This window comes from Melanaphis sacchari, unplaced genomic scaffold (assembly GCF_002803265.2).
Source record: "Melanaphis sacchari strain LSU unplaced genomic scaffold, SCAv2.0 Contig111_pilon_pilon, whole genome shotgun sequence".
NCBI classification, from domain to species: domain Eukaryota; kingdom Metazoa; phylum Arthropoda; class Insecta; order Hemiptera; family Aphididae; genus Melanaphis; species Melanaphis sacchari.
In genome coordinates this window covers 1135114-1149422 of record NW_020270431.1, presented here as the reverse complement: position 1 = coordinate 1149422, position 14309 = coordinate 1135114, and the positions used below count along the sequence as shown (strand labels likewise).

The following is a 14309-nucleotide window of genomic DNA, read 5'->3' as shown; positions in this document are numbered from 1 at the left end:
ATTCTTTAATATTAATTAAAATGTTATTCAACATAGACTATAAAAATTTAATAAGTATTATGTATAAACATATTTGTATTTATATTTTTATGATAATTATATTTTGTTAGGTACATCTGTATAATTACTAATTAGGTATTTGTTGATAAAGTCTACATTATAAAAATTAATTTATTGTTTAGATCATAACTTATAGGCGATTACATGTATATATATATATTTATATCTGATAAACTCATTACATAATGATGAAGTCTTAAATAAATATAAATCTTGTACATTCTATATTTTATTTTTATAAAAATGCAAATTTGTGATTTGCCAACAAACGAGAAATATGCGTGATTGTCTTTCGAGAAAAGAGTGTTTTCCTGAAAAAAATAAGTATAATAGTCCAATCACATACAGAGAAAAATTGTATTTCGGAAAACTAAATTTTTGGAAGTGTAACATTAAACACTGCCAAAATAAAGGTTAACATTCGTGCTAGGAATTGGTTTGTTGACAACAGAAGTGGTTTTAGTCAGTGGAGACTTTGAGACTGTGTCTCCTCTTAAAAAAAAAACAGCCCGGTACTTACTTATAAATGATAATTAATTAAAAATAAAAATGAATATAAATATTTTTATTTTTATTGAAAATATACCTATTATATTGTTTTTGTTTATTATTGAAAACCACAAAATCTAAAATCAATAAATAATTATTTTGATGGAAATATAATTTTTGTCATTTCAAGTACGGTCGCCGAGGCCATTTTTGTTAAACAATCGCCCGACTGTTTCAATCGTAACACATAGTGGTATATTTGGTTTGGTAATGATGGCCGGGGAGAATAAGCCGCGTATTATGAACGCTATTGGAATTGGGTTCATGTCGTTCATGACAATATTTACTACATATCATAAATCATAATTAATTAGGTTATTATTATTTAATAATTATTATACGTTTAAAATATCTGATATTTATTATTTTCGACATTTTAATATCTTTAATTATTTTCAAAATACAAAAATGCCAAGTAATATAGTTTTTATTAACTCTAACGTACGAACAAAAATCAATTAAAACTTAATTGCCCAACTCCTCGTTTATTATAAATGATCACAGAATTTAATTAGTACCTATATAAAAAAAAATTAATTATTTAGCTAATAAATTATTAAGTATAAATTATATTAATTTTACAATAAAAGGGTTTTTCTCATTCATATTGTTGTATGAAGGTAATGCTATAAAATTTAAGTCCCTCACGAATATTTACTCACGAGCCGCTACTAAGTAGCATTTGTATTTTCTTTGTGTATAGATTGTGCTTTATGTAAGTATTTATAAACAAAGAAACTGACTTCTGTAAAATTATGTCAACAACATTTTTATTTTATTTTTTATTTGTTACAATATTACAGTAGAATAGTATAATTATATACATTAATTGTGTGTTAAGCTTAAAAAATAGAAATGAAAAATTGTTGAAACTGATAAGTCTTTTTACAAGGCGTTAAAACAAAGCTAGATGAATTTTACTTTGATAATTGAGTTTGTGACAAAGAGAGACATACTATATACTCAAGAGAGATAAAAAAATTAATTGTTTTTCAATCGAGGTTTAAGATAGAACTGCATTTACATTATTAGATTAAATGAAAAATAATATTAAGGTAGATACAATCATCTATTCAGATTTTGGCGTGATTAAATTACAGAAAAACTAGAAACGACTTGTTTCAATCACCTAACAATTAACCATATATGCAATTTTATAGATCCGACAACAGGTAGTCACACACAGAATATTGAACAGTTGTGGGGATCAGCTGAATGTTGAAATAAAAAACATAAAGGAACATCTCATCAGCATCTCAATAGCTATTTGGTTGAGTTTATGTGGTATCAAGTATTTCACACAGATGATGTTTTTGTCGAAATACTAACCAACATATCCCACCTCATGTAAATTTCAATTTTTTCACATAAATCAAATTTTATTTTATTTTTATATTTAAATCAATATTATATTATATTTTAACTATTCTTGATAGTCGTGATAATCAATAAGTACTAAATATTATGCTATATTTAATAAATTAAATAAAAGATGATTAAAACCAAAAATAGAAGATTTTAGTTTATTTAATTGTTGGTTTTAAATAATTTTTAAAAACTATATTTCAATAATAAAAAAAAGTATATGTATTTTTGATTAACCTCACTATGAGATATTCTGTAAATTATGTTCAAAATGTATTTAAAAAAAAAAACAAGCTAACATCATAATTAATCAATTTCTAAATGAAACATTTTAAAAATATTTTTATCTAATTTTCAATCATAATTATTCAAGACAAAATTACTAAATATTAATGATATACATTCATAAAGATAGGAATTATAACATAAATGAGTTTATAAACACTATAGTTAGTATACTCATATGAAAATTAAATGTTTTGTTACAAATAACAGTACATTACAACAGCCCATTACCTAATAAAAATCATTATTATTTCATACATAAAAGAACAAAATAAAACATATTTCTGGTAAGTCTTATTTGTGTTTCACCACTGTCCATCCATCTTCACAGGCTTCAGACTCTTCACTAGACGATGAATCATCCTTCTAAAATAAATATAATAACAATATAATAAGTTTATAAACAAAGAAATATATATTTTCTACAAGTTATTATATTAAACATAAGAAATATAAAAAAATAATATATTATATAATATACAAACTGCACAACCTAACTTAACCAAGGAAAAAAATGAACAAACATACTATGTTTTAAGTTCTAACATTGTGTATAATATGTATTTCAGTTCTAATTTATTGGAAAATTGTTTATTTTTTATTGATTTTTAAAACCATCATTTTAAGATTAACTGAAAATTTATTGATACTTTATTGAAAATTCATTTAATTGTATAAGAATTAAGAAAGTTTCAAGAAAAATGTTAATCCATTTTTTAAATTTTATATTACTGGACAGATGGCGTTACAATTAACTTCCCATTTTAACACTCAATATTCCATGGACTATGTTTATAACCTGTTTTATTATGTGCTATTAAAACTGAAAAAAATCTAATTCAAATCCATTTGATAGTTTCTAGAACTGTCCCAATTATAAAAAAGGTATTTTGTTTTATACATGAAAATATATTATATGTAGGTAGCTATACCTTAAGTTTGTATACACTATACAGGTAGGTAACTACCTGTTGCAGAACAAAATATAATTAAAATTAAAAATTAGAATGAGAAAACAATTATTAATGTGATGTGTAATAAAGCATACAATTAAACCATTAACTTGTAAATTCTAACATACTAAAAACAAGCTGAGGATCTAGACCTAAATTCTAAACCCTACAACTTAGATTTGGTTGTTTGGATACCCACAGATGACAAATCCATATAACTAAATTCTTATAATTAACTATAATCATTTTAAAACTATACACAAAAAATAAACCCACTAATATTTTAATAAACTGGTGATTTCCATTGAAACTGTTATCGAATCACCACAATGAATAAGAATATAGAATACAAATGCAACATAAATTACCTTTTGTTTTTCACGTATAGGTCTAACTGGAATAATTTGTATAGGAATTACTGTAGGTAAATTTTTAAGTTCATCTATAACTTTATTTCGGCCATCTAATGACTGATTCCAATCACAATAGAGGTCACAAATATGTTTACTTAAGTCATCAGCAGACGCATCTTCAAGTACAACATCAAATCCAACATCCATTACGTCTTCAATAATGTCAGATATACTTGTCCAACACATGTTATCACCTTAATTACGATAGATTAATTAGTCATTATAATTTTTAAACATAGAACTTTACATTATACTTTATTAAAATCTTAGGAATTGAAAAAAAATGTTACAAAATGTGTTAAAATTGTGAATAAAATACATTCGGAATCTAGTAAAAATAAAATATAAGATTTGAATTTTATAATAACTTGATAAACTAATAAAGATACAAACCAGACTTCCGAAGACACTCATGTATGTTCTTAATTAAGTCGCTAATTTTAAATTGCATTACTTCAGATGAACCTCCCATACCGTGTTCAACAGCCAACTTGATCGTAAACAAAAATAATAACAGTTAACAATTGTATAAAATGCCGTGTATCTATGATAGATGTATTATAATATTTACTTTGAGTGCGGTCCAATTGTTGAATAGCACACCAATTATGTGTTCGAAATTCGTGTCGTGGTTTAATATAAATAATGACATGATTGTATAATAATTAAGGACTTAAAGATATTGTAGATTGGCTTGATTCGTTACTTGTGCGTACAAGAACGACTGCGTTCATTGAGCAATACAAATAATTGTCGTCCTCGTGGTTAATACTTAATATTTATATTATTATTACTGATAGTGGATTGATAACAACTTTACCGGCTGATTACAAAAAAATGTTATCAATCACGGTTGGTATTCGTATTTTTGATAATCGTAGTATAGAACCATTAAATTGATGCATTATAACGTTTTTATTATTATTATTATTACATTAATTTTATATTTTATTTATTAGATCAAAGCATAATACGATAAGTTAACCACTATTTAATTGTATATCCATAAACCTATTAATTAATATAAATTATATTACATAACATTGTATATCACACAAGTAACCATTATGAACCGAGACCGTGGTTGAAAATAGTTTAAGAATGATTTTTGATAAACGGACATTTCTTATCACGGTTGTGTATTTTTAAATATCGTTCATTAAAGATTATTAGAAATATTACAATATTGAATATTCTACATATTATGTATTACAAATTTATCACAGCTACATTTTATTCTTGAACTATTGTACTACACTAGAGATATTACTTTAATTCCTACAGAAAAATTCAATTTTTTTATAAAATCTTCGTGACAGACAAGTCACTTTTCATAAACAGTTACTGGAAATTTGTATAGGTACCCAAAATACACAAATGCATACCTCTGGTAAGTTATCAATATTTTACTTGCTTTACATGCTAGTTTTAATGACAATTTTTTGAATTTTTTTCTTACATAATACATACTAATTTCAGATTTTTTTAAAGTGCCAATTGTTATACTAGGTATATTTCAATTTTTAGTTTTATATTTGAAGTTTTCAATGTATAAATATCAAATAAAAACTGCAAGTTTTTTATAATATTAATAACAGTGATTAGTTTTTAGAGTGAGAAATTGATGTAGTAATATTCTACTTAATTCATCATGACTTTAAATTCTTATTTATTAATTTCATAATGTTTTATATTAATGTATACATACCTATCATTATATGGCCTATTTAAAATGATTTCCATCTAGTTAAACTGTTCAATTACAAATATAACTTTATACAACAATATTTGTCATTTGTTAATATTATAAAATAAAATTACTAAAACTCATTTATGCTTATTATATTACTAAACAAATTTAAATATGTACTATAAGTATATATATGTATATATATTACATATTTTTAATGTTTTGTTACAGATTGATAGTTTAAAAAAAACTATTTCTATAATGCCGAATTTGCCACCTTTTTTTAATGGAAAGATTAGCGGTGTATTAACTTTGTTTGTATTAGATATATCATGGTATAATAGTAGTGTAAAAAGTACCTATGTACAATTCGAATGGACTGGATGTCAAGAAAAACAAAAACTTTTGTAAGTTATAATATATAAAACCATTAATAGTATTAAGTATTTTAATAGTTCATTTTAATTTAATTATTACTAATACTACTTGTCAAAATGTGTACTAATTTATAGTTAGTTTTTTGTTATCTCCTTTAATTTGCAAGTCTTCTACTGCTAAAATAAGATTTCAAAATTATTCATATTGTAATAAAATAGCTTTCAATCATTAACTGCAATAATTAATATATATAAATCAATGTTATATTTTATTGTTAAAAATAAAACTTTTAAATTATTTTCTTGACAAATTGAGTTTATGATAAAACTATTTAAATTTGTTACATTTACTAAAAATCAATATAATCAACCTTAATGTTGTATTTTTGACTACCTATTATAAATCTTTATTGTACAATATACCTTAATATGTTTATTACTTTAAAATATTTTTCAGAACATCTAAATATTCTAAGATAACTTATGATATTCGAACTAGCTACAAATCATTTTTGCACTACCTTTTAACGTGTACATTAAGATGTTCAATTAAAAATTATGAAAATAAAACATTAGCTCATGCGACTATGAAAAACTTATTAATAGATCAAAATAACCAGCTGATAAAAACTTTACCGCTAATAAATAATGAGGAAATAGTTGGTACTTTAAAATTATGTTTTAATGTACAAACATTCAATGACACGTCATTTGACAATGACATAAAATTTTTAAAACAATTTGGAATTCAGGATGAAGTATTAAAAACTAAAAATGACGAAGAGTTTTATTATCCTGAAATATTTGAACATAGAAAAAATGTAAGAGTAAAACCCACTAGTTCTTTATCATTAAGATCTAATAAAAGCAAAGAAGAACTAACTAGTGATTATTTAATGGGTAAGATATTTTTTATTTTTATTTTAATACTGATTATTTGATAATTACTTTTTGATTACGGTAATGTTTAGGCAAAAATATGGATCCTGATGAAGAAGAAGAGGCTTTTAATACATTAAGAGTAATGCCAAATAATTCTGCTGAAAGTATAGTTAGTGCAGCCGAAAAAATTGGTATTTATTCACCACCTCAGTCCCCATTAAACATTCAAGTAATAAACTATGATATTAACATAATTATAGTTATATATTTAAAATTAGGTTGACTGTTAAAACAACAGGAGACTTTAAAAAAAGAATTATAATTTCAGATTAAGATATCAATGTTTTGAATTCCTTAAACTGTCATTTTCTCAACAGTTTATTCAAAAATATTAATAATTATACTCCGTACTACAAATGAACACTTATAAAAGCCAATCAAAACTTATCTTTCTCATTAATAAAAATAACAAAACTATTTAAAAAAATTGTCTAAGTAATAATAAAGAAAATTACTTGAAAGAACAATTTATACATTAAATTAAAAAATAATTAAATAAACTTATAATTTAAATAAGAATTCAATTTGTTATTTATCTGTATTATTTCCAATAGACCCATTAAATGTAACAAAATAAACAATTATACTTATTTGCGTTTTTCATGCTAAAAATTATAATTTATATACAAATTAAGATGAAAATTATATAGCAGTTAAAATTATAATAATGTGTTAATATCACCTCAATAAATAGGGGTGAAAATGTCAAGCCTAAACAATCCTAGAACAATTATTTTCAGAATTCCAATCAAAAAACTAAAAATCACACACATTTTGCAGTTTTTTAGTTAATTTGCTATAACTCTGTTGATTTTGGACTTAAAGAATAAGTTAAATTAGCAAAATTCATTGAATAAATAGGCAAAAAATAATTAGTGTGTTTAAAATAGGTGGTTCTCATTTAAGAAAAAAAAAGTTGTACTGCGTGTGCGCATAGCTAATTAAATTTAAAAAATTCAAAGGCCATAAATATGTTTATTATTTTTGTGTCATAACAACCAACTAAAAAACAGAATTCAAATTACAGGGCTCTACGTAAAGATATTGAGTGATCTCAATTAGTATTTATTTACTGTATATATTTGTGTTTCTTAATCTAACTAAACTTTAAAATTTCCACTTCTTCATAAATTCAAATTTTAAAAATGTTTTGCTCCAAGTTTAAAACTATATGTTTATTATTTATATATTATATGTCTAAATGTTTATAGGGCTCTACCAAAATTATGACAGTCAAAAACCCTGGCATAAAAAATATGAAGAAATCTTGTGAAAAATCCAACAAAAGTGAATTAAAAACAAGCTTCTCTAAACAATTACATAAAGGTTAATAATTATGTATAAACTAAGAAATAATAGTCCTTGGTAGTGGGTTGCATACTATCTAAACAAACTTTTTTTGGATTAATTTTTTGTCAAAAATTTGCAAACAACATTTATTATTTTTTAAGGTTGAAAATAATTAATTTTGATTTATTTATTATTTTATAGCACCTATGCCAAAAGACGATATGTATTTACATTTATCAATCCTATCAATTAATGTTTATCGCACAGTTAAGTCCCTTCAAAACTGTAAGTGTTAGTTATTATTGTATTTGTATAACCTTTAATATTATATCAAACACGTTATCACCGATTTAGAGTTTCTCTGTTACATAGAAAAGTATTAAATTATCTAGATATGTATACATTTTCTTTTTTAATGAGATACACTATCTATATTACTTGAAAAATAAGAGTATGAGTTATAAATAAAAAAATATAAATATAAAATTTTAAAGTAAAAAAATCGCTCAATAAAGACAAAATTATTAATGTATTTTTAAAATTATGATTAAAAAAAATGTTACCACTGACTAAGTTATCTTAGTCCATGTTAACATTTCATAAAGTATTCATAAAAATAATTAAACACACTGAAATGTATTTAATTTTATTTTTAGGTACTAATTGCACATACATTGTACAGTGCCTTAAAGATCAAGAACCATATAAACTATTGAGGTTCATGACAAAACAAGTAGACAATAATGGTAAGTTATTTAATGGTATTATATATTAATTTAAAATTATACAAGCAGTTAAATGTTAATGTTTTCAATTTTAATTTAATTGCAGTTATAACTCAACACTTATAATAAATTATATTTGTTTACATTTTAGTTGTAAAATTCAAAAGTGTCACTCAATCATCACGTTTAGAAGGCAGTACAGTTAAAGGTGTCACTATTAAAGTTTATGTGCGACTTCTTAGTGAACGCTGTCCTATAGTTCTGGGTGAAACAAAACAAATGTTAGATTGGACTGAATTTTCAACTACTTTCAATGTTCCGAGATTTATTAAAGTTCCTATATGGAATAATGATAAAATTACTGGACACGTGTCTTTGTCATATGAATTTTCTAAAACACCTACAATCCAAAAATATGAAAATAATTTTTCTGAAAATCAAAAAAATATAATTGACAATATAGATCATAAAACCCAACAAAATAAATTTATTGAAACATCTAATCCAGTTGAGACTTTAAATAAAAAAAATGTAGAAGATTATAAAGATACCATTTTATATCAGACAAAAGACCAAATGTTTATGTATAATAGACTATACCCTGAAAGTATTGAGAATAATTTTGAAAATAAATTACCGTTAAATGAATTTCCAAAAATAGAATCAACTAAGGCAACAAAAGAAAAAGAAATTCAAACTAACTTAGAAGTTCGTCAATTTAGCAAATCTGTGCAAACTCAAATAAAATCTTTTAATGTTGCTATACAAGTAAGTAGTGATGAATTAGAAGATCCAAAGGAAAAATTAGATTATTGTGATGTACATAACATATTTCGTTGTACTCATGAATTTACATTTAATATTGAAAAAAAATGTGATTCCAAATTCAACTATGTAACATATCAATTTCCAGAATGTGTTACTAATAACATTGGAAAAGGTATAACTATAATTGTATGAGTGTTAAAATTGTACTTATAAATTAAGTATTATTTGATTGTTTTTAGTGATCTCCTGTTGTCGAACATTCAGAACTTATGGTAACACTAATATTCTACATTTAATTATACTACCTACAACAATTCCTTTAGAAACTTATTTTTATAATAATTATAAAAAAGCAGCTATTGTATTAAATCTTTATAAAAATAATGACGATTCTCCGGAAAAGGTAAAAATTATATATTTAATATTACCTTTAATCTTAAATAATTTATATTTAATTATGTTTTAGGTGTCACTTCTATTATCTCATTTAATTGATATGGCAAATAAGTTTAAAACTTCACATATTGCCAAAAATTTAATTTTAAACAATAATTTATCAATACCTGAATTATCTAATAATAACGTTAACGTACAAATACATTACAAAAGAGTATACCACTCATTTCCATCTCCTCAACCAAAACTTAAACACTCACGTGTTTCATCTTACAAGCCATTACAAAAAAATTCAAAAATTATTGTTGACTTGACTGAATCAGATTCTGAAGATACTATTAATAAAACATATACATTATTAAAACACAATGATGGATTTATTGATTTGACTGTAGAAAGCAGTACACAAACAGATGCAGTACCTGTTAAAATTTCACACGATTGCATAACTCAGACAGAAAATAATTTGAACCCAGAATGTATAATTATTGATGATGACAGTATTTCAATTGAAAATAAAACAGAAAATGTAATGGGTACAGATCAAATTACTATTATTAAAAATCAACCAAATCATACAAATACAAAAATTACACAAAACACATCAATTATTGACCATAGTGATATTTTTAAAGCTAAAGTAACTATTATTGAAGGATATAATTTACCAAAAGTTAAACTAAATGGTGATACCAAACCTTCGGCTCCTACTACATATGTAATCATGGAAGATTACAGAGAAAATAATTTATCAACGTCATCTGTTGTACAACAAATAAACCCCAAATGGAACAGTGAATGGACTGTGGTTATACCTAGGAATAACTTAATAGAAGTATAAAACATTTTTATTTCATGATAATTTATAAATTAATTTGCAATGTATTGTGAATAGAAAATTGTATCACTATTTTGAACTTTTATTATTCTATCTATCTCATCAGAGCTTTGTGAACTTGAAATCTTTCAAATTTAAGTCTAATATTTTACTAATCCAAAACCTAATAAAAGCATTTACTTTTATATTTCTAACTACCTATTATAGTCAATATTAAAATAGTAATTTAATATTAAATTACTTATGAACATAACCTACTCAGTACTCACCCACCATCCCAAATAAAAACTCAGTTGGCCACTTTTCAATTATTAATTCTCCACATCACTATACAAAGTACACTCCACTTATCTGAGCTTATGTAGTCTATGTATTGAAAATATTGAATTAAAATTAAAAATTAGTGCTATTTAAATTTATATTATAATCTGTCAATAATTATATTGTTTTCAATTACCTGAAACAGAGAAAACTATATTTGAATATTATATTTTGTTTTACTATCCTAAATTTAATTTTATTATTGATTTTAGAGAAAATGGCTAATATTAGGATTGTGGTGTAAGAAGTATATAAATGAATATGCAGGACATGATCCAAAACAAGACATGAGACTTGGATTTATTTTAATAGATTTATCTACACTTGATAATAATCTCAATAAGTCTTGTGGGTTGTATGATGTCATAAGTGAAACTGAAGAATACCGTGGAAAAATTAAAGTAAATTTTATTATCATACCTATTTTTTATTTTAGTTTAAAAATAAAATTAATTTTCATTTATTACCTTAGGTTGCAATAGATCAATTTAACAGTATCGATCCTTGTGTAAATAATAATTTTATACCTCAACTAATTAATGAAAATAGTATTACTCAAACAAAAAACAATAGTATAAGTCAAAAATCAAATGACGGTCTCATGTAAGTAACGTACTTATTACTTAACTCGTAATTTAAATATTATACATGTAAATTTAGATTATCTTATAGATGCAAATTGTTGAGTTACTAAAGGTAAAGGTATTGGCTTTTCAAAATATGTTTTCTCCCTAAATTTATTTTCTTAATTTATTAAAATTATATTGTATATATAATGTTAATTTCTAATTATCTAAATATTTTAATAGACAAATGTCATAAGTTTGAAAATAAATAGTTAAAAGAAATACTTATAAAAAATACCAAGTATTATAGTTTTTTTTAAAAATTAGAATTTTATTTTCTTAAAATCGTGTAACATGGTAGCCATTTAAAATTAAGTAAATTTATTTATAAACATAATTATTTATGTTAATAGAAATGAAATGCTCAAAAAAATGCAAATTGAAGATAATTTTCTTGTCGAAACAAGAAATCTCAGTAATTCTGTTGCAGTTGTAGATGAAAATTGTGATAAATGCATAGATCTTACTGAGAATTCTCTCGAAAAGTTCAATAAAGATCTTTTTAAGAATACAGCTACTGAATCCAATTCAAATGGTTTTTATAATAACAATAATGTATTTGACAATATGGGAACTATAAGTTCTGTTACATCTTGGACAAGTTCTTCAGATGATATATTATGTTCAAATAATTCTCAGGTAATTTGTATAACAAGTAAATATTTCTTTAAAATATTTATTAGTAAATTGTTATAAACATATTATGTACATACACTCACATGTAATACAAATCGATTTGAAATTTCTTGAAATTATCAAACTGTGCTTATTTTAATTAGCATACCCTTTTATTTATACCCATGTCTTTTATACTAACATTGTTTAAGACAAGACTATAGCTTAATTATAAGTTATAACAATAATAATATATTTAATTTATTTCAATTTCAGATCGTGAACAATATTCTAAATAACAAAACTAAAATGAATCGAATAAAACAAATTATTCGAGGTTAAATAGTTATAAAGTACTATTAGCACATTTAATATTTATTTTATTAAATTTAATAAATCATAAAGTTTCCAATTATTATTGTACTAAATTTAATATTTATATTTTGGATTTATCAAGATGTATAATTTGTATTAATTTGTTTTGAAGTGTTCTGTATAAATTTGAATATGTAATATTTATTTTAGCAGTGAAATTTAAATTTTTTACTAAAACCATCATAAATAGAGTTTGGAACTTGATACATTTACATCTTTTATTTTTTCTAATGCATTTATACGAGGCTTGTCTTTTCAGAAATTTGACTTATGTTATGCAAAATTCAATAAAACCATTTTTTTTTTTTTTTTTTGGTTTTACAGTCATTTTTTACATTTTTTTTTTCATATTATTTTGACAAAACTTACATATTGTACAGCTCAATCCTTCATTTATTTTTCTAAAAATACAGATTTCTTTTTTATAATTATTTTATATTCCTGACATTATTTTTTATATCTGTTTTAAATATAATTTAGGCCCTGTAGCTTATAAAAAAAACATATTTATAGTATAAAAATATTAGCATTGCTTAAATTCAAATAAATAAAATTTAAAAATGATGATTTTTGATGAATTATTATTAAAAAACGGAATTTTTGAAAATGTTATGTTTTTTTTGGTATTTTTAGGGTAATTTTTTGATGTTTATGAATCACTTTAATACTTTTTTGTGTGCATTTTTAAAGATTTTTAAGTCATCAAATTCCGGGCCCTAATCATAAACAAATAAAGTATTTTATCATGTTTAACATAAGTGTAAAACAATAACCCCCTCCCATACACTTTTAAAAGTAAACACTCGAAATACGAATACGTACCCAAAAGAAACCGGACTATTTTTGTACAAAGTTATTTATTTACTTTTTTTATAATATATAATCTTTTTCAAAGTATTTTCCAATGAAATTAATATACTTGGTCAAATTGTTTATTCCACTGTTCGGAAAACTTTTGAAATTTATTTTTTGTGATAGGTACCTGATAAGTGATAACCCCTTTGAGTTTTTTACCTAACTTCATCAATGTTCACCATTGTGTCTCTATTCATCCTGGAGAATAAAAATAAGAAAAATAAGTTGCTGTAAGTAAAGTGGTATAGAGTGGATGGGGCGGCACAGTGGTCAAAATCCAATGCATAGAAAAGGGCGCTGTGTGAGCGGATCGTTGTCATGATAAAAAAACCAGTTAGGTACCCGACTGTCACAAATCAGACCTTTTCCGCCTCAAATTGTTGTATAACCTTTATTCTTTTCAAAACTTCCAGGTAAAATGTTTGGTTAATTGTCTGATCCAGTGGAATAAATTCCGAATGGACAACTCCACATCAAAAAAAAACAAATGAACATTATTTTAATGTTTAATCTCACTTAAAACGCTTTTTTAGGGCAAGGTGATGTTAACTCTTCTAATGGCTTAATTGTTGCTTGGTATAAGAATCGTATTCATGACACTATAATTTGTCACCTGTAAGATGACCTTGGAAAAAAAATTTTGGGTCATTTTGGTATTTTACCTTCAAAGCAGAGCATGATTCCATGCGACCTTATTTTTGCTGATCAATTAGCAGTCGAAGAACAAATTTTGCAGCCACCAGTCTAATCCCCAAATCTTCACTTGAAATTCTCTGTACTGAACTCCAAGTTACTCCAGATCTCTTCGCTATTCTTCAATGGTACGTCGACACGTCGCCGATCGTCCAGGATGATTTCATACATTG

General features: G+C 24.1%; 2 protein-coding genes across 2 annotated transcripts; one reads left to right on the top strand and one right to left on the bottom strand.

Moving 5' to 3' along the window:
• Positions 1-2365: 2365 nt before the first annotated feature.
• Positions 2366-4402, bottom strand: LOC112603824. The gene is made up of 4 exons (XM_025352595.1): positions 4197-4402; positions 4019-4115; positions 3581-3819; positions 2366-2625 (listed from the first exon to the last, which is right to left on the bottom strand). Exons 1-4 carry the CDS (start codon positions 4275-4277, stop codon positions 2554-2556), a joined length of 489 nt encoding a protein of 162 aa, XP_025208380.1. The 5' UTR covers positions 4278-4402; the 3' UTR covers positions 2366-2553.
• Positions 4403-4784: 382 nt separating this feature from the next.
• On the top strand, positions 4785-12555 carry LOC112603813. Its single transcript, XM_025352577.1, has 14 exons — positions 4785-5015; positions 5547-5722; positions 6150-6592; positions 6664-6803; positions 7846-7960; positions 8126-8209; positions 8581-8670; positions 8801-9589; positions 9657-9820; positions 9884-10648; positions 11185-11373; positions 11445-11575; positions 11952-12237; positions 12490-12555. Exons 2-14 carry the CDS (start codon positions 5577-5579, stop codon positions 12553-12555), a joined length of 3408 nt encoding a protein of 1135 aa, XP_025208362.1. The 5' UTR covers positions 4785-5015; positions 5547-5576.
• Positions 12556-14309: the final 1754 nt, after the last annotated feature.